Here is a 23,103-nt window from a genome sequence, read left to right as displayed (position 1 = left end):
CAGCAGCACAAAAACACCAGCCAGACACAGCCTGTAGAGGCGATCTTTGATCCTCCGGAGCGCGATCGGATGTGCGGATAAAAAATGTGCATAATAAACGTTTGTCAAATTTCTGTAATTGAAATTCATTATTGAAAACCCGTGGCGTGGCGTCGGAACGACAACGCGCGGGAAGCGGACACACCCAAACCTACCGCCGGGAGAACCACCATCCTCAGGGGAACTTTGCGAAACATTCCATGGGGCCCGAGGGTGTGTTGCTTGGTTGGTTGTAGGTGAGATTGAGAACATAGCACGAGACGTTATTCCCGTTCGCCATAAGGTGTTGGGGTCCGTGGAATTCGATAGCGACAAATTTCGGCGAAAATCATTTGTCTCGCTAACAATTTATAACTCTCACACACACAGACCCACCCTTTGGCTGTTGGTGGCGTAAACGAAGTGGCGTTCAGAGGCTGCATGGTCGCTGTTGCTGAAACATGAGAGCAACGCTAATGGTTTCAGTGCCACGCATTAATACAAACTTTGCAATACTAAGCACTTGTTATTCATTCGCTAAAACTGGAACCGAAATGAAATCGATTAGAACAGAAAAATAGATTTATAACTCCACACACCATAGAATGGAGCTGTAAAGGGGAAAAGTCTCATGAATGTCATTCACACCATTTACGCTTAGAACTACGTTCAAAATCGGTAATCATGGGATGATCATCAACACAGCTTTCATCGCTCCAATGCAGGACGACCGTCACGCTCGTCGTGATGGTTTTCCATCCTGCCATTTATTTGGCCAGCCCAGCCAGCGAAAGGTGCGGGATAAATCGGACATCTAAACATTTGTTATTAATCAAATCCGTACAATCGAGCATAAAATTGATCCAATTAAATGTGCCCCGTCATCGATCGCCTATCAATCACTCGCACGGACTCGCACTAGGAGGATGATCTTCCGGCAACGCCGGCGCTCTTCGCAGGCTCAACCGTGTACTGAACGACCATCGGTTCAAGACGATCTCGCACCTTCGTGGCCGATTACAATGATCAGTGCGCGCTGGCGATAGCGGGACGAGGCATCGTGAACCACGAAGAAGGCGGATCACAGCAGAACCAAAAACTCATGTAATCCCACAATTTGTTGAGCCAGAATAATGAAACGTTCTGTCCGGCACGCGAATGTGGATGATAAAAATCATACGCCGGATGTAGTATGATGGCAGGCGATAGATATATCGCCAGCAGATTGCGCTTGAGCTTTGCACCTCATGATTAGAATGCTACACACACGGCAGATGAACGGTATTTTCTCCGTCGATCCAATCGTTGATTGATGGCATCGAAGAATCCAAACGGATTTTTTTTCCCATTACTATCATTCCGATTAGTTTTTTTTGTCGAGAAATTCGACCAAGCCTTTGAACAATTAGTTTGTGTTCGATTTTACTTTTTTATTTTTTTTTTATTCTTTAATGTTTCATTTTGCGTTATAATAATATGCATTGTCAATATATACAGTTCAATTTCTAGTTGCTGCAGTTATTGGTATCAGTAGTTGATTTTTTGTAAATTCTTATTCCACAAGCTTTTACCGTTCTATTTTGTCCGATTCGATCCGTGCGATCGGTCTACTCTGGCGTAGCTTTTCTTTCATACTTCCATCGCTACTACTAACCCCAGCTAGCCTTTTTCATTTTCGTTATATTTTTGATAATTTTAATGGATAATTCATTTCCAAATTTATGAAGGATATTGCAACATTCGCTTGCGAAACTGACATCAGAATAACCTTTTTCTCGGTAATCATCCTGCTGTGATAAATCGTGGCACAGATACTAGTGGGACAGTTAGTGGAGATTTGCAAGCGTACAGTCAAGGACCGCGCTCAAATCTGTCCTCTCTGCTTAGGAGAAGAACTTAACTCTTAGAAAATAACACAAACTGATTGATTCATCTGGAGCATTTCCTGTATGAGCTTGCAATAAAAAGCGAGATAAAAGTAGAACATTCAAAATAACATCAATTAGATTAAAACAGAAAACGCGAAACAAACATGAATTACTTTGCTCCCTTCGCAGTTGCGTCTAATTGTTTGACTTGGAGCAGAATGTGGTAGAAGGTTTTTGATTAAAGATATTTGTCGAAAGGTTTGGTCTATTAAAAAGAAGAAAAAATCACTTTCGCTGCTTATCACATTCACCCAGTTAGCGCTCATTCTTCCTTTTTTCCACGAGACCCTCTCGGACCCGCTTTCTTAACACACAGCGTACCAACCATTCATTAACATTGTGGATATTTATATGTTGAACTACTACTGAAACCCAAACATTTTACGTACGCGGCTAATTAATCCAATATAACAAGTTAGTGTAACCTTTTCTTATGCCCTAGCACGTGGAACAATTCGATTCCTTACGGGTCTCTCGCCTTCATTTGGTTATTTGCGACATTCCGGTGTCCCATTCGACGAAGCAGTGTTGCTAACTCTTATGGAACTTATCGACGAGTACAAAACAAAGTTCACAGCAAAGCACCACAGTAAGACCGACTGTCTTTTGTGATAGACCGCATTTGGAATTTGCTTGCAACAATAACCATGATTTCACAACTGCTACCGATGGCGCTCTTTATGCTAGTCCGGAGACTATTCCTCGATGCAGCTACAAGTGTTGCTTTACGTCTAACCTTTGCTCTTAGCGCGGGAGTACCAGCAGTGTACGGAAACGGACTCGTTTCTCAACAATCACGTTTCGTTAATTGCTTTCGCATTGTGTTTATTTTGGGATCCGTGTGTTTGCGGTCTATTGTAAAAGTGATCAACTTTAGCTTGTAAAGGGCGGTGCTTTCCTTGGATGGGTTTCAATTCTAAACCGCTTTGAACCAAGAAGGACGTTACTATCTGTTTCCTGCCGTGACATTTACGGGTTAACTTAATGTTTACGTAAAGTGGTGCCGTTCTTTCCATACTCTTTTTCTCCTTCACCATTATGTTTCCACACAGACACACAGCGACAAGAACGACACTTTGCCCTGAGCGCGGGTTAGGAAGTGAAGGAAAAAAGCACTTACCGGCTGCACGGTTCGGCACGCGAATATGGATGCTGATTTGTAGTAATTTTTTCTGTTAACGCACATGCCATTTTGCCACATTCACTCATCGATTTGGCTTCAGCGCCAGACTACTTTAGCTTGGGTTTACTAAGGCATGCGCCACACCATGGTTCAATTATGAGATTTACTGTTCCTATTCGGTTTTGTTGCATTCAACGCATTTCGTTTCAATGCCCACCGGTAACTTACCAGCACGCTCGCAATGCACCACTCGCTGGGTACACTGTTAACCTGATTGGTGGTCGCTTTGCCAGCTTCTAACGGCTTTGGCTCTTCGAGTGGGCAATCAGCCACTGCAACGTGATGTCGATATTGTCTTTCTCTTTGCACGAAATACTATAACAACAGATCTCCCGATCCTGTATGCTAGAAAGATTCCTGAAAACGAAACCACAGAATTAGTTTCCTTTACTTAGGGATTGGTTTGGCACATTTAGGAAAATAATTGATCCTTTCTTGATGAAAAAAGATTTTAACCAACATGACAATGCCAATGACAAAATGAATGCTGCCCATTTAAGGAACTAACGTTTCCGACAATGATCATTATTTTGTCGTAACCAAATGTAACTAAAACAAACTCTTTGGACAAACAAGCCGAAGCTATCGTAAGAGAAGAATACAAACACACTCACATTCGTTCAATCAATCCAGTTTCGTCTAGTGCACCGGGGATATCACGCTTGTTGCCTAGCACTAGCACCGGTATACCGGCCAGCTGGGGCTTATCGAGCAGTGAGTGCAGTTCGTTTCGTGACGCTTCCATTTTATCCAAATCCGCCGCATCGACCATATAGCTAAAAGAGAAAAAGAAATCAAATGATAACGACGGCCCAGTACCAGTATGATTACCCGTTGGGAAAATGGGTCTTCTCACTTACACGATCGCATTCACGCCCCGACAGTACCGTTCCCACATCGAGCGGAACCGTGGCTGACCGCCGATGTCCCACACCTTGATGGTGACGTTGCCCTTGGTCACCTTGCGCATGTTGAACCCGACCGTCGGAATCATGTCCTCGCAAAACTGTCCTGACTGTTGGGTTGGGGCGATTGAGAGAATATCGTATATAGGTAAGAATGAGTGTGACGGAATAAGCGATAGGTCGCAATCACATAATGATAAGATCCGAGCACAAAGTTCGTCGAACGCGCGGTAATCACCAAAAAGAAAACATGTTTGTGAAAATATTTGCAGAAAGCGGCGTCGGCAAACAGTCCACGGAGAATTGTGATGGCAGCAGCATCATCGCAGCAAGCCATCGCCATAAACAACGCAGTGTCGTGGACATCCCCGATAACCGACCTGCTTGGACCACATTGTGTAAGGAGTTTGTCGTCGGACCGGCGATGGCCGTCATTCGGGTTCGAACGGAGACACCGCGTGCAGTAGCACGGAAAAATAAATCGATAACCGAATGTGACGTCTATCGCCAGACGGCACTTTTTCCCGTTTGCGGCAGCGGGTTTCGAAGGTGCGCTACGACCGAAAGCAACAGTTTCGTGGCGAAAATAATGCTGGTAACACCCACCAAACGAGAAGTCGCCCGTGAGTCATCGCCGATGGCGTACGGTAGTGACACCATTGCGGCCATTGGAATTGATAACGAGCTGTTACTGAGCATTGTTAAGCGCAGGAAACGCAGCAGACAATTGCAGCGCTACCAGGGGGACACTTACGGCGATTACGTTGACAAAGGTCGTCTTGCCGGAGTACTGCAGCCCGACCAGCGTCAGCTCCATCTCCTCCTTCCAGAATAGGCTTTTGAACCAGTCCAGAATGCGATTTATGAGGGCCAACATTGTGCACGGTTCGGTTCGTTCGTTCGTTCGAAGAAAATCACAACACTCGCACTTTCACCCCTTTCGTCCGATTCGCAGTCACGGTACAACGAAATTGTTTATTCTCTTTTTCTTATTTCTGGCCGCTCGCGGCCGGACGGCGATAATGCAATGGACGTTCCCCGACACAACAAACACTTCGCCAATCACTCGACACACTCGGGGCCACTTTCGGGCGGTTGGCGTCAAAACATACGGCGGGTCGACGAGTTTTTCTCACGAAAAGTACACCTACGCCCGTGGGGGTGGGTTTCCCTGCCCGAAACACTGGCCCGTCCCAAAATTGCTCCGTCCCAACAAATATGTATCGTCGCGAGCTTGCTTTTGCACCATCACTGCGAATCCTTGTGAAAGATGAAGCCACGCAGCTGACGGCTGCTGAGATTTCGTTTACTTTGACAGGAAAACGATACAATTCTGCGCGAAGGATGTGTCTTTTGTCGTTTTGCTTAGATGGAAGGCTAAAACGGTATTACTCTTTTTGGATACATTGATAAATAAATAGGAAAAATGTTTTATACCAAATTGCAAAATAAAGTCCGATCCGGTCCGATTTTCCGATTTGTTTATCCTTTGAAATATTTCAGCTTCGCCGATCTGTCAGTTGGGTTCCTGTCTCTTTCTCTCATTTCTGCCAAATGTTTTCTTTCTCGTTGACATCAGACAATGGAAAAAAAATCGCAATCTTCCGCACAACGAAAGGCCAATATTTGTTGAACCGAGCCGATGTTAAACAGTGGCATTTCCAGTCTCAGGTTGTTGTGTCTGTAAAAGAAAATTGCCCTCTTCTGTGGCTCGTTGGCGGAATGCTGAACGGAATCGTTAGCTAATTGAATGGATGTTCTAAACGGTCGATCTCGCTGCATGTTGGAAGGTTCTTGTTGATGGTACCACACTAGCAAATTGGTCAACCGTCTAGAAAGCCACCACGAAATGGAAGCCGAAAATTCCAACAAGTACCAGAAACTTGCCACCGAATACTCAAAAGTAAGTCACGACTCATGTTTGTGGGGACGCATGTTCGTAGGATGCAGAAGTAAGGGTTCACAACATCACGGCAATGGGTGGTTGCGAGGGGCGTGTTTTTGATGGTTGCAAATGATTGGCGCACCCAGGGCGTATCAAGGGGTACCGACTTTAATGTTTCCTCTCTCGTCTGTACCAGCTTCGAGCCCAAGCGAGTGTGCTGAAGCGAGCCGTGCTCGAGGAGCAAACGAAAAACTCATCGCTCCGGGAATCGTTACGCACCCGGGAGGCCACCCTGCGAAAATCGGAGCAGGAGGTGGACAGTTTAGGATTCCGTAACAAGCAACTAGAGCGGCGCGTTGCAGCGCTACAGGAAAACCTCGAGCAGGAGCTGAAGAAAGGCTCGGGCGGTAAGGCGTCCAAAACGAAATCTCCAAGCAACGATAGTATTACGGTGCCGGGCGCGGATGCTGGCGTGGTCGCGGAAGAGCTTCAGAAGAAAATCCTCGAGAATGCCCAGCTTTCAAACACGGTCGAAGACAGGGCGGCCGAGGTGAAGCAGTTGCAAAATCGCATCGAGGGACTGAACCGCGAACTGCAGCAACAGGCGGTTGTGGAGCAAAAGCTGCGTAAAGAGCTCGAGTTGCTGACCGTACGCAATTCGGAGCTGGAATCGAAAGCTTCCGAGGCGGCCAGCACGGTCAGTAACCGTGCACGCACGGCCCGCTTCGCTTTTACGGTGATTAGAGACTATTTTTACTTTCTTTTTCTCTCTCACACACAAACAGATCGGTAGCGAGGATGGTCTCAGCGTGACGACGGACATGGAAAACCACTATAACCATTTCACCGTCAGCTCGAATAGTGCAAACCAGCCAACGGCGAACAATGGCAATCCTGGTACCAACAATAACACTTCCGCCGCCAGTCATGACGATCGAATAGTGTTTCTTGAAAAGGAACTCACCCACTGGCGGGCGCAGTACGAGCTGCTGAAGATTGAAACCTCTAGTCACATGAAAACAGCGCCCTTGAAGGTGGAACAAAAGGACGAAATGATTGCGTCAAATGCCAACGATGGAAGCAACCGGTATGCCCGTCTATCGCAACATAAGAAGACTTACCCTGAGCGCCCTTCTGTCCTTTTTCCGTTGCAGAACGCTGGAGGATAATCAGCAGCAAAGTGAAGTGCAGACGCGCGAACAAAAGTTGATCGAGTGTTTTACGAAAAGCGCAGAGGAATTGTTTCATGACAAATGCCGGGCGGAATCGAAACTGGCTTCGCATTTCCTCGAGGTAAACTATCCGAAATGCGCTACCATCATCCACGCTGGGCCGTACACAGATTTAGTACATTTGATCCTTCACAGTGTCAAAGACTGCAGATCCATTTGGAGGTTTCCAAAAATAGGCTTAAGGAACGGGAGGAAGCCAGTCGAGAGGAGGAACGTCGTTACCGTATCATCGAAGATGAGCTTGTATGCCCCTAAAGCTTACCACGGCCAATCCGCAACCGGTTTGTAAACAATCGTTTTTCTCTATCTCTCGTAGTCCCGGACACGTCTCAACTACGAGGAACAGATCACTGTGTTGACGGAGCAAGTGATAAGTTTAAGTGATCAGCTAGCAAAGGCCAAGTAATCTACGCACGACAGACCGTTGGCAGGTTCTATGCATTCGTTCGTTAACGACCGGTCGGAAGGCATCAATAGCCATCGTGGTCTGTTTGGGTCGTAGCAACCCCCATGTGAGATGTGAATATCATTCATTTCCTTCGGTGCTGGAAGGATCGTGGCCAGCGGCTGCAATTGCGAAACGAGACGTGACAACGTCTCGAAAAAAACGAAACATTAACTGAATGTGTAATAAATTCTTATAAAAGAAGTTTCCGTCTGTATTTGTTAGAAAACGATTAAACGGGTGTTTTGCGTTATGCGACACAAAATTTAATCTATTTACATCATTCCTTACTTAGTGATTCACATTTGCTCATCGTCATCGATGCCATACTTTTTCATTAGTTCCAGCTTCCGTTTTTTCAGCAAGGCGGCTTCGATGTCCTGTTGGCTTGGCACGGGAACGTGTGCAGTAAACCGTGGTCCCAGTAGCCCCATCGGATCGTCTCGCACTTCCTTCTCGGCGTCACGTGTAATGTACGCATCCGACCCATAAATATCGGGTTCGTCCTCGACTGCATCGGTGTTACTTTCGGCACTCTTGGTGCTGTTCTGCTTCCACTCTTCCACCGCTCGCTGTACGGCTGCCTTTTCCGCCTTCTCCTCCAGAGGCAGCAGCACACCGTCATCATCATCCCGATATCCGTAGTAATCCGCATCGATGTCTTTCATCAGTTCGGCACGTGTTTTCTTCGGCGGTGGCGGTGGTTCTTGCTCAAACAGTTCTCGTACTCCCGGTAAATCTTTGGCGGCACCGAAGTATTTGTACCCACGGTTGCCCGGTACCTCGCGACCATCGGCGTCAAACATTCGTGGGCCATAGCGCCGGTAGTGGGGTCCTCCGAGATCCGAAATTTGGTTCTCCCAGTGCCGCTTCTCGCGGAGTAGCTTGTTAATCTCGTCGTTCAGATCGCGGATGCGGAACTCGCCCAAACCGGCTAAGAAAGTGGAAGAGACACGGAAGCATGAAATGGTACCCCCTTCTTGAGTGAGTTCAAATGAAAGGTCTCTTACCATTTTGTATCTGTGCTACTTTCTTTGAAATCTCCCTAATGATCTCCAGGCGCCACTTCTCGCACTGTGGCAGATCGGTACACTCCGAGGCCAGGTAAGGCCGGCGTTCCTGTTTGCCGGTCTCCGTTTCCTTTGCCGCTCTCCAACGAGCCAGTGTCGTCCTGTGGAAGCAAGCGGAAAATGCGTTAGGAAAACAACAAACCTCCATTTTGGGTAATCAATACTCACATAGCCTTCTCTGCATTTCGTGCCTGTGGCGAAAAGGTAAAACAATCGTTAATAAAGGGGAATTTTGAGTAAAATGCAAACAACTTACCATTTTTGTGCGGAGCAAGGAAGCGCAAAAAAGGAAAACGTCAACAAAGCGCAACGTTTGACAGCTGTCGAAAGGGTGGCTGCGTGCGGAGTTGTTGTTGCTCCGTGCTGCTCGCAGCCATTGCACAACAATTACGCATCCTCTTTCACCTGACAAGAGGTTGTCTGTTTTCAGAGAGCACAGCTCGAAGGAGTTGTGCCTTAAATTAAATTAAACTTTCAATTCAACACCCACCGGAGAATCGGCGGAACTCCTGGCGGGCCACGGTGAGCGAAACGGGAAACAGCAGGGCAGTGCCTTTGCAGCGGACGGTGTTTTGGCCGGAAATCCTCGCAATCGATCAGCTGATAAGCCCCAGATGGGTGGGGTGGCATTGTTTTGTGTGAAACGTTTGTTGATCCGAACGATGCTGGGTGCTGGTGCTTGATGCTGTCCCCTTCCGGTCCGTGCTCCGATGACGGGCGGAAGGATTCGTGGAGGCGAAACCGACGGCGGAGACTACGCCATCGCAACGTTCGTGGCGTGAACGGAGAACCTGTGAACGAACGAAAGATAAGCAGCGAATGGAAGATAAACCTTGTCACCGCCCGTTTCCTATCGCACACATTCGCAGTGCGGACAGTGCGCTAAGTGTCGCGAGGGCGAACACGTCGATGGAGCCAACGATGGAGCCGACGATGGAGAACCCAGTTCCGGACGGTGAAGTGATGGGCGCGAACGGTGCCAGTAGCAAGATTTGCAGCGTTTGCGGGGACAAGGCACTCGGCTGCAACTTTAACGCCATCACCTGCGAAAGCTGCAAGGCGTTTTTTCGGCGCAATGCACTATCGACGAAAAAGTTTTCGTGCCCGTTTAATGAAAAGTGTGACATCACGATCATAACGCGCCGCTTTTGTCAAAAGTGTCGACTAGTGAAGTGCTTTCGGATCGGCATGCGAAAGGAGTACATCATGTCGGAAGAGGACAAGGTGCTGAAGAGGAAGAAAATCGAACAGAATCGTGCCAAAAAGAGGCTTAGTGACGCACAGCCGGAAGGGGCGTCCGAAGCGGGTCCGACAGGCGTTGACACGGAGACCAGTAACGGGGTTCCGGTTAAGCTTAAGCGAGAGAAATCTCTGAAATTCTTCGATGCCGTGGAATGCTGGAACAATTCATCGTCCTCCGAGTACTGCCCGACGGATCCTGGTCAGTCGAACGGTCTCGGTTCGGTTGACCCCTCGAATTCCTCTAACCATTCGCTTGTCTCGAATGGCACGGCCAACGGGTTCCATCGCGTGCCTTCACCAGCGGAACTAATCACCACTCCCGGTTCGTCGGTCTACAATCCGAACAGTTCCCTCTCGTCCGAGACAGAACTGCTGACGGCTGCAGTTGCATCGTTGCAGCAACCGACACCTGCGAATGGAACCGTGGGGACGGCTTCACGATCGAATGGCAGCAGCTCACAAATGGCCGCTTGGGATGACGCTTCCCTAGCGCCGGTTACGATCGACTCGAGCGCGGAAGATATTGTCAATCGCATCGTCAACTATCCGACGCGCGCCAGCCAAACGATTGCCTCGCTAATGAAGAGTCCTCGCGACGCGGTTTTTATCATGTCGAAGATCATCCATTCGCAGTGCGACGCGCTGAAGCTGATAAGCCACTTTATAGTCGCACCTGGCGATGCACTTCAGATAATCAGCCTCATCATGAACTCTCCTTTCAATTCGTTAACTGTTTTTGCACAGTTTATGTCATCTCCGACCGATGCATTGCAGGTGATTATTTCATTTTCCTCTTATCCTTAGAATTCGCAGGATGTTAGAATTTTTTAATGAATACTATTGGTGACGGGACCTGACCTATAGGTGATTGGGAAGATAGTCAGTTCGCCGGCCGACGTTTTGACATTTATGCAACAGCTAATGCAGCAACCGGAAGACGCGCTGCAAATCATGAACAAGTTCATGTCATCACCGGCCGAGGCGCTCCAGATGATCAACAAGATGATGAGTCACTCGGACATTGTGAAAACGATCAAAGAGGCGGCCGATACATCTCAGAAGGATGACGAGGAGCCGTCGGCAGTTCCGCTGCAGCAACCGCAACAGCCGAATCAGCGGACGCTGGCCCCGGACGCACTGGAAGCTGCGGATGGCCCTTCAGAGCAACATCAAATGATTCGTTCGTTGATGCAAGAATCGGTGGCTCTGGATGCGGTTGCACCGATCAGTGCGGCCGCGTCCCCTTCGTCCACGTCGAACTACGAACCATCGTACCAATCGATGCTCGATCCGTTGCTTTCGAGCACGACTTTGGCTGGAGCCAACCACCCTCACCACCATGGTCACGGTCAGTCCACGTCGCCTTCGAGTTGCTCAGCCGATATAGCCGACGTCATGTTTGCATCCACCACGTTCGGGCACGATCTGTCGACGGCCGCCGCGATCGTCGGGCCACCGACGGACGATTTGGACATCTTTCAAGACATCGAAGCGAAACCGATCACGGCAAACACACTGGAATCGGTGCTGATGCAAGCCATCAAGCTGGAGTACGAGGGCTACAATAGTGCTCCAATTGGGGCCGGTAGTGCGGGACAGCAGGCACCGTCGCACCATCACCATGGAACGGTGCTTGGGAACAATAGTATCGAGCTAAACGATGCTGAAAGAGCCAAACTGAACGAGCTGATTGTGGCCAATAAAGCGCTCTATGCTCCCGTCGACGAGGATCTTGCGTCGCTCATCTCGGATGACTGCAGGATTAAGGTAACGTACATTGAATGGCTTCATTTTTGCAGAAAGTTAAATTTTTTGACATTTTGTTTTATGCGATCGTAGAAAAGAAGGGTTTTGCCCTTGAGCAGTATCGAACATGCAGACGGTTGGGAATGCAACCAATCTGTGGATATTTACCCAGCTTTCTTAACATTTTTATAAGGCCCTCAATTGGATGCCTCAACTGGTTTTATTGCAGTATTTGTCTTATCTGGCGACAAATCTCCTGCAGATTACGGGTACACTGCCATTGATTAGCTGCGGACGGAGACTGTTCTTTGCGCTCTGTAACGCCAGGTGATAATGACGGCCAGGCGAGTGATTACCAGCAACACACCTGTTCCTCCGGTGCACCCAAAATGTACTTAAAATCGATGGGCGGTTTGTAGTTGCTTTTTAATGGGAAGGCTTGATTTTTGTTATTTCTTTGCACTGAAACGTCCTACGATTGCGGTTTTCTTTTGCTCTGAGATAACGGAGGTCGTTCTGTATCAGCGGAGGTATTTTGTTGCTTTCGCTCGCCGACATGTGCCGAGGGATAAGCGCTAGTCATTGCTTTTTGTTGCTGTGTTGGGATTAACCCTTACTCACGCGACAACGCACGGTATTGGGCAGTTGATTATTATCGTCCATGTTTCGGTTTCTTCTTGCAGAGCAACCAACCGCAACAGGACCCGCAGCTACTGAAGGTGATCAACCTGACGGCCATTGCCATTCGGCGGTTAATAAAGATGTCGAAAAAGATCAGCGCCTTCAAGAACATGTGCCAAGAGGATCAGTTGGCACTACTGAAGGGCGGCTGCACGGAGATGATGATCCTGCGATCTGCCATGCAGTACGATTGTGATAGGGCAACGTGGAAGGTACGTGCCGCCCTCGGATCGAATAAGTCTCACTGCTGTGGCCGCTTTTGTTTGATGTTTACATTTTAATTTCAGATTCCTCACAGCCAGGAAGAAATGTCCAACATTAGGGCCGATGTGCTGAAGCTTGCCAAAGGAAACGTTTACCAGGAGCACGAGCGTTTCATTCGGACGTTCGACAAAAAGTGGCGCTCCGATGAAAACATCATACTGATCATGTGTGCCATTACTCTGTTCTCGCCCGCTCGTCCCAAAACCATACACTCGGATGTAATCAAACTTGAACAGGTACGACGGAAAGGCTTCGTATAGCCAGTTACAACTTATAGCAAATAACTCACCACAGGATACTGATCGATCTTGCTTTTCTTTTTCGCTTCTTAGAACTCCTACTACTATCTTCTACGCCGTTACCTGGAAAGCATCTATCCCGGTTGTGAAGCACGGTCGGTGTTTCTTAAGTTAATGCAAAAAATATCTGAGCTTCATCGTTTGAACGATGAAATCATCAGTGTTTACCTCAACGTTAACCCGTCCGAGGTGGAGCCGCTTTTGCGAGAAATATTCGATTTAAAAGTGCATTGAAAACGCTAAATTGATTGCCGTTTTGACGGTAATTTATCGCTGGTTATTGGAATAGGTTAGCCCAAAGCTTAAAGTGGAGGCTCTTTAACTGTATTTTGTTAGACACACGAGCATTAGATTGTCTCGGATGACCGGTATTACGAATATTTGGTTCCTACACGCATTTCTCCTTAGAATTAAGATCCGTTTCCGTTATTCCGATTTCTATTGGAAGGGTATTACTGGCTGATGTTACTCATGCTGCTTTGATAGGTTCATGACAATTTATCAACCTTTACTGGTGGCACTGGACAAATAATTTATATCATTACTCAGTTGCAATCCTGTTTTATTTGGCAGTAACCAAAACACTCTTTCAGTGCTCGCGTACCTCGTTTACATAAGTTCCGTTTCGTATGATACATTAGACATTAGAAAAGCAAATTTTCTGCATTCATGTTGAGAATCAAACTACTAAACGAAGTAAATCGCTAATAGCTACAACTAATTTGGAACAAAAAAATGCGTTAAGAAATACTATCAAACTTTGTACGTTAAGGTTAAAGTCAAAGAACATTCGCTTTCTCTCTGTAGACTGTGAGAAAGTAATATACAGGTAAACGAAAGAAGTGATATCAAATATTATCAACCTTGCCTTACAGCGTATTGTGATGCCTTTGCTCTTACAGCGAATGTACATTGTTAGGGAATGGACTTGGGGCGAGCTTTGAAACGAAAAAGAGAAAACTAGCAAAATAAAGACAGCATGCGGCACGAACGAAATGGAGTTCGTATGACTAAAGTAACGTGATACGCTTAGGTTAGTACGAGTCGCAAAACAGATGCATCACTGGAGACAACCAACCAAAACAGACAAAAGTTCAAATTACGAATATAGAAACGAGCAGACGCACCGTCGTCTAATTTCGTTCTCTTTCCTATGCAATGCTTTAGCCGTTAAGTAGGTTAGGTATTTTTTTGTTTCTACTGTTAAAAGCTTTTACTGTTTGTTATTAACTGGTAGTATAAATTTTTATTTACATCATTGTGTATCTAAAAAGGTATGCGAACAAATAAATTATTGATGATAATGTGCATCTCACAAAAACCAATCCAACACTTGTTTGTTTTTTTGGTAACCGGGAAAATGTCCACTTTGCAAAACAAAGCCTTCCTATTCGATGATATCCGTGCTGTTAGGATGTTCTGTTTGATACCAGTAGCGCAATATAGTGATTTAAATTGAATTGGTTGAATCACCACGCGACTCCATCGAACCATTCGATGGAGGTGCATGGTGTTTCACCAAAACAATACTAATCCCCAGGCAATTGTGCCGCTACCGGTCATCAAATTCGATTCAAATCACGTAAGAGGGTGGACGGGAATTGGCCACGAATCTGAAACATGTTTCTACGGATGTCTATTTCCAACATAATCCCTCAATCGGAACATATTCTGAACGTAGACGTGTGACGGGCAAAATAGCAACATTTTCGGACTGGTCCACTTTGCGCACCGTATTGCTGTTTGGGCATTGTTAATCCGCTTAAAAAATTGCATAATGTGTAGTGCTACAGGTCCAGGCTTACGCTGTTTTATTAATTACTCTACTGAATGACATCAGAAGTACATCAAAGCCCACCGAAAGAATATTGTGTCACTCATAAATTTAAACGGTTGTTGAGCGAACAGTAAAAACCCTCACGGTGCGATGGTTTGTTCGTGCCTTCGAAAAGCCCAAATTGTTATTACAACTGCTAACGAGCGGGCTCGTCGTACGCGTACTTTACTGTGTAATGTGGACCCCGTCCCGGCAGGGCGCCATAAGACCCTTATCAAAGACAAGATGCGTTGTTCCTAATACGATTACGCTTGCTGAACACACGAGCCCGACCCGATGGGCGAACATGTCACTTTCGCTAGGACATCGGCTTGTTGTCCTGTTCTCTGCCGGGGGCTGCAGGCGGCAGTCGTACGCGCATACGTTGTAGGCAGACATAATGTGCGGGGATAGACTCAACGTGTTCACAATTTGTTACGACTTTTTGCAGAGTAACGGGCGTTGGACCATTTCGGAGCATATTTTCCTGCTTTTTTCTGGAAATCAGCCTGTGGAGATTTCATTACCACGAAACGATACAACAGATTGATGTAACGTGTGTAACGTGTAACGTGAGACAGGGAGCGGATGGAGTGCGTCGTTTTGTCTAATTTATCGCCGTTTATTGAGAAGTCCAATTTTTCTACTAACACCCCTGCGAATGAAAACTTATGGCGCAAACGTATTATTCCATACGTTTGCCCTTCAACAACCGCTGCGAAGTACAATGCTACCCAAAAGTCTCATTAACCCATAATTTTAATTCGTTTCTTAAACCCACGCCATCAATTAAAAAGCGCTCCTGTAGTGAGTTTTCAAACCACTGCGCTCTGTTTCTCTCTCTCTACCTCTCTCTCTCTCTCTCTCTGTCGCTCGAAATGATCCATGAACATCATTTATTAATTCGCCGCAAACGCCCGCGTCATCAAGTTTTCGAGCGCAAACGAATTAACCGTCATCATTCACACCTGCTCCTGGAGAACGCCTACGGGGCTTCAATTGTTGCTGGCGCCCTTTTTTTACGCATTTCCAAAAACCTTACCTAATCAAGATTGATGACCGGCGATGAAATCTTCACAACGCACGAAACTCTCGGGGTCGAAGTGAAACGGCTTCATTCGAGCAGATGCTTCTTCACGGCACAGCGGCATCTGCAAAAGGTCGGCCAAAGATTTCCCCGGCACTGGCCGGCTGGGGGTACTCCTTGCGGAAGTGCCCTAAGCACCCCGGAAAAAAGAAAAACTCCCAAGAAATGTGAGCTTACGAGTGCTGAGTGCAGGAGCGCACGGGCAGCTGAACATACGCTCGCGTGTTCACACGCGGGCCTGTAAGAAGCGGTGCACGGCACCACGCGCGCAACTCGCAAGCTCTGCCAGTCCGTGCCGAAATAAGAAAAACCATAAATTACGTACCTCGTACGTGGCACGTGGCATGTGGCGGTGTTGCCCCGTTCGGCTGGTCCCGGTCGGCGGAGCGCCTTTCGACTCATAAATGTGCCAGACTCGCATGGATGTTTTTCTCCCGCCGGCACCGCGAATGTGAAATATGTGGAAAATATTTTCCTTTCGCTCAACTGGCTCCTGTCAACAGCTGCCACCCCTGGAGAGCCGCGCGCTTGCCGATATTTGCATTCACAAATGGAAAGTCGACGCGAAGTGATTGTGGAACGGAACACTCGCCGCGATGCACAATTTGGGGAATTGTCACGCCGATGGTGAGCTGGCAGCCGTAACCGAGCATAAAATCGCTCAGCGCTTCGGTGCCGGGTGCCGGTAGACACTCTCAAAAATTGATCATGATTATTTAAAAACGATTTCCTGGAAAACCGGTTCTTGGTAAGTGCAACCATTTGCTTTCTGTCTTCCATTGCCTTGCGATAAAAATTTCGAGTTAACTAAGCACGTCGTCTTTCGCACAACATTTTACAGCTTTTCCAATAACCAGTTTACCGATTTGCTGCTGTTTCGTGTTGGAGATTTACTACTTCTCAAATCAAGCATCCTTAATTGACAGCATTCTTGTCGAGTAGGTTCATTTAAATCCCTGTAAATTTTTTACGTGACATTTTAATTTCGTCACAGACGATCGAACAAAAAATTGGTCTTCTCTTCGTTTTGCCGTGTTTGCGAAACTTCAGCTTCTTCAACTTCACCCCATTGTAGCTTAGGATACTCGTAAGTATAATGTATTTTCATTAAATCAAACGACGTTTCCATTTGCAACCATTAAATTTATTGCCCCGTGTCGTTTGATTGAGGTGCCATTGATATTTTCACTGCAACCCCGGCACTGTGCAATTCGAAATGCAATCCCAACACCGACACGCACTAAGGAGTACGAAATCGCCCTATTCATAACATACATTACCACTCCCCGAGTCAATATTTGTGAAAAGCATCCGAAAATAAGAGCCGCCGAAATGGAAATGCATCATAAAACCATCGTTACAGTGAGTTTCATCTTTTATGGAGCGCCATCGCCATGTGCCACGAGGCTCGGCGACACACAGAGCAACACAATCTGCCGTATTATTCCCGTGGGACCGGTGTCGGGTTTTGCCAAACAGGGATGCGAACATCGGAACAAGGCTGCTTCTCGTTCGAGCACCCGCCCCAACACACGCCACCATAATTGGGCACCGGGACGGGCGGAGTGCGACATAAATAACATTTCGTGACGGCCCATGTGCGGCGCGCAAATGGCAGGTCCGGCATCATCATCATCTCGGTTGCAGTACTCGGCAGCACCGACGGTGCAATAATTTAATGTCATATCACGTTCCGGTGACACTTCGCTTCGGGGTGCCAAAGTTTAGAAGGATTCGCCCACTGCAGGTGGCCCCGTTTGGGGCGAGGGTTTAGTGGCAAAGCTTTAGTGCAACGAGGGTACATTAGTGCAGGAAACGATTCTAATATAAAATGGAAGATTAAAAACGACTCGAACTGCAGACGGTTGGTCCGCCTGGGAACTGTGTTCCGTAATGTACCGTTACGGGTTCATGAAGGATTGCATCAAATGCGCTGATTCTAGAACAGACTTGTTGTTGAACAATTCTGCTAAAATTTGTGTTCGTCAATGTAGTGGTTGGTATAGCGCCTCATGGTCAGGATCTTCCCGCAGGACAACACTACGAGATGCGTTTTCATCATAATGTGTGTCCAGCACTTCAATCGGATGTGCCGTACGATGGTGTTGTCGTTGAATTTGTCCTCGCATTCGGCAGCATACCGTGACTGGTGCTTACCGCGCATGGTGTCCGCCATTTCGTGACGACCTCTTCAACACTTCCGGAGCCAAAATCGTGCAGCGTGCGCTCGGCGCCGTGGCTGCAATTTTAAGACTCAATTAAAGAAACATTCCGTCGGCATAGCCGCCCGAAGGCGTGCGGTAAATGTTCAAGGTTCGCTCGTCAAGGCTGCAGCGTCCGGCGCGTGATGAAAGGCTACCAGTGCGGCCACAGCACGTAACGCCGGCCATCCGGCGGTGGCGGTATTCGTCATTTATGTCGCTCAGATGAAGGCATACCACATCTGCACCGAATTCCTAGCATCCCATATTAGTGTGCCCGGAAGTGGATGCGAATGGATGCTGGAGATCCGGCCTGCGTCCTCGACCGATACCCGCTCAAGGATGTCGCCGTCGAGGATTAGGTAATGTAATTAGTTTCACGAAATGTTTCGTGCACCGCGCCCTGTCGCTGCTGGCGCTAAATGGTCGTAGTAGATGGTTCGCTGGCTACGCCCAGCCTCATTTGGGGGTTTCCTCGCTCGACCGGCTTCACCTGACCGGGAAGCCGGTCGATGGTCGATGTCAGGGCCAAAAATTTAATCGACCCTCGCAGAGTGCCGCGGGCCCTTTTCTGCAAAAGCTAACATCATGTTCAGCGGCGGACGATGGAGATAACCCAGCATCAGATAGCCGTAAAGGCGGGAGCGAAAAACGAAAGCGTGTGAACGACACACCACGGTGATGGCAAACGAGGCAAACCGTGGTCATGTAGACCCATAACAACTCCGGAATGCTCGACATACCGTAATGGGGTGGTGGCGAGTTTTTGGGATTAAATTAATATAAATGCATCACTGGCGTGCACGCCGGCAGGGCTGAGCCGGCAAATGTTTGTTTGATCTAAAATAAAAGGATTGTTCATTTGTGTAAAGTACTTGTACCTATGGGCTAAATTGACCGCTGCCTTCCACTCGTTCTTTGCCATCGGTGTTAGGTTAATCTTATTTTTCCAATGTTTATTCAATTTTTTAAAGTGTTTAACTACACATTAAAAACAAACGATACGTTCATTCATTTACAACGAAACTATAACAAACTGTTAATCGTTTACGACAGGAATTGTTACAAAACTTCAATATCTAGACCCATGATGGTAAAAAATCTCTGAAGCGTTTTATTATTAGTATCAAATAGTATTTAAATGTGCATAAATAACTTAAAGTAAGAAAAATAGTCTTGATGATGTGTAAATTGAGTTCATAGTGAAAGAAGGATAAATAACGATACACAAATTCACCTTAGCATGAAATACCTGCAAGTAATTTCTAAGTTTCTCAACATTACAGGAAAATGAAAAGAAACTACTCTTGTCTAGCCTATGCGAACAAGTTCCTTAACAACACAAACCGTTTTTTAAACTTTTCCTCTTAGTTTTACAAACTAGGGACAAAAGCAAGAAAAGCTGGGGACGCATTTTTATGCTCCATGCTTCCGGAACAGGGCGCGATCGATGATGGTTTGCGTTTGAACACGGCACTGATTGAAAATGTTCCCTCCCTGGCCCTCCTTCGCCGGTGGCCGCCGAACCGGGGAACGAACCATGCGGTAAATGTGTAAATCCACCCGCCTGCCACAGATCCTCTTCGTTCGCCTCCCCGCCACGCACCAAGGAGGCTCGTTGAGGTCGCTCCCCTAGGGAAAGTTTTGCGCGACATCGGAGATGAAATAAATCGTACAAAAATCCTTACTCCATGTTTCGTCGGGCACTTGGTCGTCGTCGTCGTCCTCGGGATATCGATGGTGGTGCCCTCGGTTGGGGGGGACGTGGCGAACTTTGCTCCGATCGAGGCCCACCGGATAAGGCCAGTTAATCTACTTGCTAATTGAATTATTCAGTGTCTCTTCGATGCTCTTCGATGCTCCCGCGGCTCGAGGCGCCCGGCTCACCACCACAGATGCTGGCGGGTGATTGCCTTTTTCCTGCAAATAACTCACTTCCTTTTGCGTGCTGTTTTATATTTTTTCTTTGGTCTGGGTCCCCTTTTAGGCGCTCCCGTGTGGTATCGGCACATACATTAAGGAACGGCCCTCGCCTTCTTCTGTGTGTGCGACTTCCCGGACCAACACATCTACCCTCATATCAGTTTCAGCGAAGCGCGACGACCTTTGCTTCCGTTATGCTGGCCCCGACCTTGCTTCGTGGAGCGGGGGGCCCTGCCACAAAAGCCCCGATGCCTATCGAGAGTCCAGGAGCCTGAGCTGAGTATCAAACATACATGGTCTGTGGCCCAACGCCGCCAACGATAGGCCTCCAATCAGTGTGCGAATGTTAAAACATATTAACATTAGCTCGTGTGTGTGTATGTGCGTGTGGGTGTGTAAAGTCTGCCTTCCGTTGCTTCCATTATTCCATTATTCAGCGTTTCCGCCAGCCCGGCGGGCGGTTCTGGGAAAAAGATTTCGCGGCAACCATATCGCGGATATTGTTTGCTTGGTTTTCCGCCGTTCGCTGGTGAATTCTTCCGGCACTCCCTAAACTGTGGCAAAGTGTTAACGGGAGTCAAAGGCTTCGGCGATGAGCGGGCTTTTTGAAGCTTTATAACTTTGCGATGGCGTCAAAAATCGTTACCGTTCAAAGTTTACGATCTCACTTTCGGGGCTCCCGGGACATTAGGGACGGTTCCGGAGCTAGGACGTTCCTTCTTTGGCACGGCTCGTGGGACATTCTTTTCGGCTCCGGTCGGTCTTTTGCGGTGGCTTTCGATCAGTTTCCCCAACAATATAATCGATTTCGTGTTCATCCCTTGTTCTGGAGATGGTATTAATTTTCTGCCCGAATAAACGCTTGGATGACGAAAATTATCGATTACCGGCGGAGTTTGTTGTTTGCTTCGGCTCCAGCTGCCATCGATGAGGTTTTCCATCCGTTCCAGTGATAGCTCAAATTATTTGCTGATTTACCCTATTAAAAGAAAGTCACCCAAAATAAAGTACCCCAGCAGACTATACGGATAAGTTTTTATGTAAAATGACGTATAATGATAACGAAACTGTGTTTTCTCAACTTTTCCTTAATAAGCAAACAGCAAATTTAAATAATGAAGTAAGTAAGGTAGTAAGAAAGTGAAAATGTCGTAGAGTAAGTGCCCGGACTTGTCTTATTGTTATTCATTATTAAAGAACTCGAAAGATGAACGTTCCAACGTTGCCTGTTGACTGCATAAAGATCGCTAAGAAAATCACTATTATCCCAAAAAAGTTTAGATTCAGGTATACAATTGTTTGCTTGTGCTTTCTGTTTTGTGCTTTTGTGACTTTTTCAAAATTTCAAATCAACTTACTCAACAAATGAAACGCAATAATTAAATAAATACCTATCAGAAAAAAAAAAATGTTACAGGAAACCTTAGATTACATATAATCTTAAGCTGTAGACATCGAGCATTCACTAGTTGAAATTAACCAAGTTTCACCAGGAAAAGTTTTACTGATTAAGGCTCTCGTATCGTCACCGATACCTTCACAAACCATGAGCAAGTCCGTTCTTGGCATTTACCATGCTGAGCACGAAATACGACAGTTCCTAATGTCGCATTCGCATTTCCGCCCATTTGGAATGTTTGCGATTTTCCCTTCGCTCATTTGTACTCGGCCGAAAAAACTTCGAAACCACACTCGCGATAATGGTTTCCTTGGCGGGTAAGTTATGTGCGCTCGCACAGACGTCCGATAGCAAACAGTCGTAACTTAATTGAGGTAATTACTTTAAAAGGGAAATCAATTCTTCGCTATCGGCACTAATTCGCTTGCCAGGATTGCTCACGTAGCCGTGACTGTGGAGTGTGACCACCGAAAACCGGAAAGGAGCCAACAATGTGGGAAGAAACCACCGGGAAACTCAAGCGCCGGCGGAAAAAGTCCACATCAGGTCCCGAGCAGAAGTGGTTCTGGATGTTGTTACGTCGGAAGAAAAAAATCAAATTAAAATGAAACCAAACAAAAGTGAAAAACAATGCGGGACGCTGTTCAGGGGCGTGTTGGAGCAACCACTCTCCAGCTCTGATGGTAGCCTAATTTTTCTCCGGAACGTGATTTCGTTTTTGAGCAGAAACCCGGTCTCCGTGTTGCCGTTGCCCTCGTTGCGTGCACTTCAAGCTAAGATTAACGTGACACGGTGAGTGGGGGCAGAAGGTTGGAGCAAACTCGGCCAAGAATGTGGGAACCCTTAAGCAGGGCAACCGAACCCAAAAACAAGAGAAAGTTAAAATTAAGTATCCCAATTTCCGTTTGCCGGTGTTTGCCCGAGCCCCGGGTTTCGCTCAGAGCAGCAGCTGGGACGAGTGCTCCGGCGACCACTTTATCTCGTGATTAATTAATGTAGGTAAGTCCGTCCGTAAGGATGGGAGGGCAAGCTTTATGCCCGGTCTCGCGCAGTGGGGTAGCCTAAAAAAGGCACAACCGTCGCTCTTGTCAGTCAGTTGGCACAGTCTTCGGAGCGCCAGTCTAATTAACTCTCAAGTTAAACCACACGCCGGCAGGGAAAGGGCTATTAAATTTAAACCAAGATACTGATACTGACTGATAGCTACGGGCAGTCGGCTTCTATTTATTCGCTGGTCCTTACAATGACCCAAGCACAGAGAAAACAAGATTGGATAAGGATGATATTTTGCACAATAACCAAATTGAGCCAAAGCATCATCGATAAACTTTGTTATTACCCGTTATAGAACTCAATTGTCGGCACTCATCAAAATGAAGCGCTATTGAATGGCATTGTTCAGCTTTCATCGAACCCAAGGCGAACATCGATCTGGCATCAAACTACTAGAGTGCCTTCTCTTGCTGTTTCAAACGAATTGATACCAAAACAGTGAGCAATTCGAGTTGAAGAGTCCTTGAAAGTTGTTCGTTCGTTGATGAACGATTTCGAGAACTTGTTCGGTGCAGTCAGTCAGAGCGACCATCAGTCCGGCGCTCACAGCCCGCTGTCTGCCCCGAATCGTCCTGGCTTCGAGCGCAGTGACTGCAGAGGTGCGAATGAACGGATTCGGTTTTATGTTTATGCTCGGTGCAATTTTACGAGCGTAACTTTTACCGTCAACATTGGTGCAGCAAAGTGATTACATTGCGACCCGCTGGGTGGGCGACGTTGGGGTTG

General features: G+C 47.1%; 4 protein-coding genes across 4 annotated transcripts; 2 read left to right on the top strand and 2 right to left on the bottom strand.

Moving 5' to 3' along the window:
- Nucleotides 1-1,459: 1,459 nt before the first annotated feature.
- Nucleotides 1,460-5,284, bottom strand: LOC128271519 (ADP-ribosylation factor-like protein 8). The gene is made up of 4 exons (XM_053009087.1): nt 4,789-5,284; nt 3,990-4,144; nt 3,744-3,905; nt 1,460-3,486 (listed from the first exon to the last, which is right to left on the bottom strand). The coding sequence occupies exons 1-4, from the start codon at nt 4,909-4,911 to the stop codon at nt 3,366-3,368; spliced, it is 561 nt and encodes a 186-aa protein (XP_052865047.1). The 5' UTR covers nt 4,912-5,284; the 3' UTR covers nt 1,460-3,365.
- A 361-nt stretch (nt 5,285-5,645) lies between these two features.
- Nucleotides 5,646-7,822, top strand: LOC128271534 (protein phosphatase 1 regulatory subunit 21). Its single transcript, XM_053009107.1, has 6 exons — nt 5,646-5,937; nt 6,116-6,616; nt 6,705-7,006; nt 7,074-7,212; nt 7,287-7,394; nt 7,468-7,822. Exons 1-6 carry the CDS (start codon nt 5,884-5,886, stop codon nt 7,555-7,557), a joined length of 1,194 nt encoding a protein of 397 aa, XP_052865067.1. The 5' UTR covers nt 5,646-5,883; the 3' UTR covers nt 7,558-7,822.
- Nucleotides 7,782-9,043, bottom strand: LOC128270115 (pre-mRNA-splicing factor ISY1 homolog). Its single transcript, XM_053007520.1, has 4 exons — nt 8,978-9,043; nt 8,835-8,857; nt 8,607-8,767; nt 7,782-8,530 (listed from the first exon to the last, which is right to left on the bottom strand). The coding sequence occupies exons 1-4, from the start codon at nt 9,041-9,043 to the stop codon at nt 7,896-7,898; spliced, it is 885 nt and encodes a 294-aa protein (XP_052863480.1). The 3' UTR covers nt 7,782-7,895.
- A 556-nt stretch (nt 9,044-9,599) lies between these two features.
- On the top strand, nt 9,600-14,163 carry LOC128272014 (nuclear hormone receptor HR96). The gene is made up of 5 exons (XM_053009722.1): nt 9,600-10,682; nt 10,773-11,675; nt 12,338-12,547; nt 12,623-12,835; nt 12,932-14,163. Exons 1-5 carry the CDS (start codon nt 9,600-9,602, stop codon nt 13,130-13,132), a joined length of 2,610 nt encoding a protein of 869 aa, XP_052865682.1. The 3' UTR covers nt 13,133-14,163.
- Nucleotides 14,164-23,103: the final 8,940 nt, after the last annotated feature.

This window comes from Anopheles cruzii, chromosome 3 (genome assembly GCF_943734635.1).
Source record: "Anopheles cruzii chromosome 3, idAnoCruzAS_RS32_06, whole genome shotgun sequence".
Taxonomy (NCBI): Eukaryota; Metazoa; Arthropoda; class Insecta; order Diptera; family Culicidae; genus Anopheles; species Anopheles cruzii.
The sequence above is the reverse complement of the archived record's forward strand: the minus strand, read 5'-3'. Positions and strand labels throughout refer to the sequence as shown.

What these genes read in the sequence shown, in the direction of transcription:
- LOC128271519 (XM_053009087.1), bottom strand. Translation starts at nt 4,911, where the DNA reads ATGTTGGCCCTCATAAATCGCATTCTGGACTGGTTCAAAAGCCTATTC. An exon ending in CCTTTGTCAACGTAATCGCC is followed by an intron (nt 4,145 to 4,788) that starts GTAAGTGTCCCC and finishes CCAACCCAACAG; the next exon opens with TCAGGACAGTTTTGCGAGGA. An exon ending in CGGGGCGTGAATGCGATCGT is followed by an intron (nt 3,906 to 3,989) that starts GTAAGTGAGAAG and finishes TTTCTCTTTTAG; the next exon opens with CTATATGGTCGATGCGGCGG.
- LOC128271534 (XM_053009107.1), top strand. Translation starts at nt 5,884, where the DNA reads ATGGAAGCCGAAAATTCCAACAAGTACCAGAAACTTGCCACCGAATAC. An exon ending in CTTCCGAGGCGGCCAGCACG is followed by an intron (nt 6,617 to 6,704) that starts GTCAGTAACCGT and finishes ACACACAAACAG; the next exon opens with ATCGGTAGCGAGGATGGTCT. An exon ending in GTATCATCGAAGATGAGCTT is followed by an intron (nt 7,395 to 7,467) that starts GTATGCCCCTAA and finishes TATCTCTCGTAG; the next exon opens with TCCCGGACACGTCTCAACTA.
- LOC128270115 (XM_053007520.1), bottom strand. Translation starts at nt 9,043, where the DNA reads ATGGCTGCGAGCAGCACGGAGCAACAACAACTCCGCACGCAGCCACCC. An exon ending in CGAAATGCAGAGAAGGCTAT is followed by an intron (nt 8,768 to 8,834) that starts GTGAGTATTGAT and finishes TTGCTTCCACAG; the next exon opens with GACGACACTGGCTCGTTGGA. An exon ending in AGTAGCACAGATACAAAATG is followed by an intron (nt 8,531 to 8,606) that starts GTAAGAGACCTT and finishes CCACTTTCTTAG; the next exon opens with CCGGTTTGGGCGAGTTCCGC.
- LOC128272014 (XM_053009722.1), top strand. Translation starts at nt 9,600, where the DNA reads ATGGAGAACCCAGTTCCGGACGGTGAAGTGATGGGCGCGAACGGTGCC. An exon ending in CTCCGACCGATGCATTGCAG is followed by an intron (nt 10,683 to 10,772) that starts GTGATTATTTCA and finishes CCTGACCTATAG; the next exon opens with GTGATTGGGAAGATAGTCAG. An exon ending in ATGTAATCAAACTTGAACAG is followed by an intron (nt 12,836 to 12,931) that starts GTACGACGGAAA and finishes TTCGCTTCTTAG; the next exon opens with AACTCCTACTACTATCTTCT.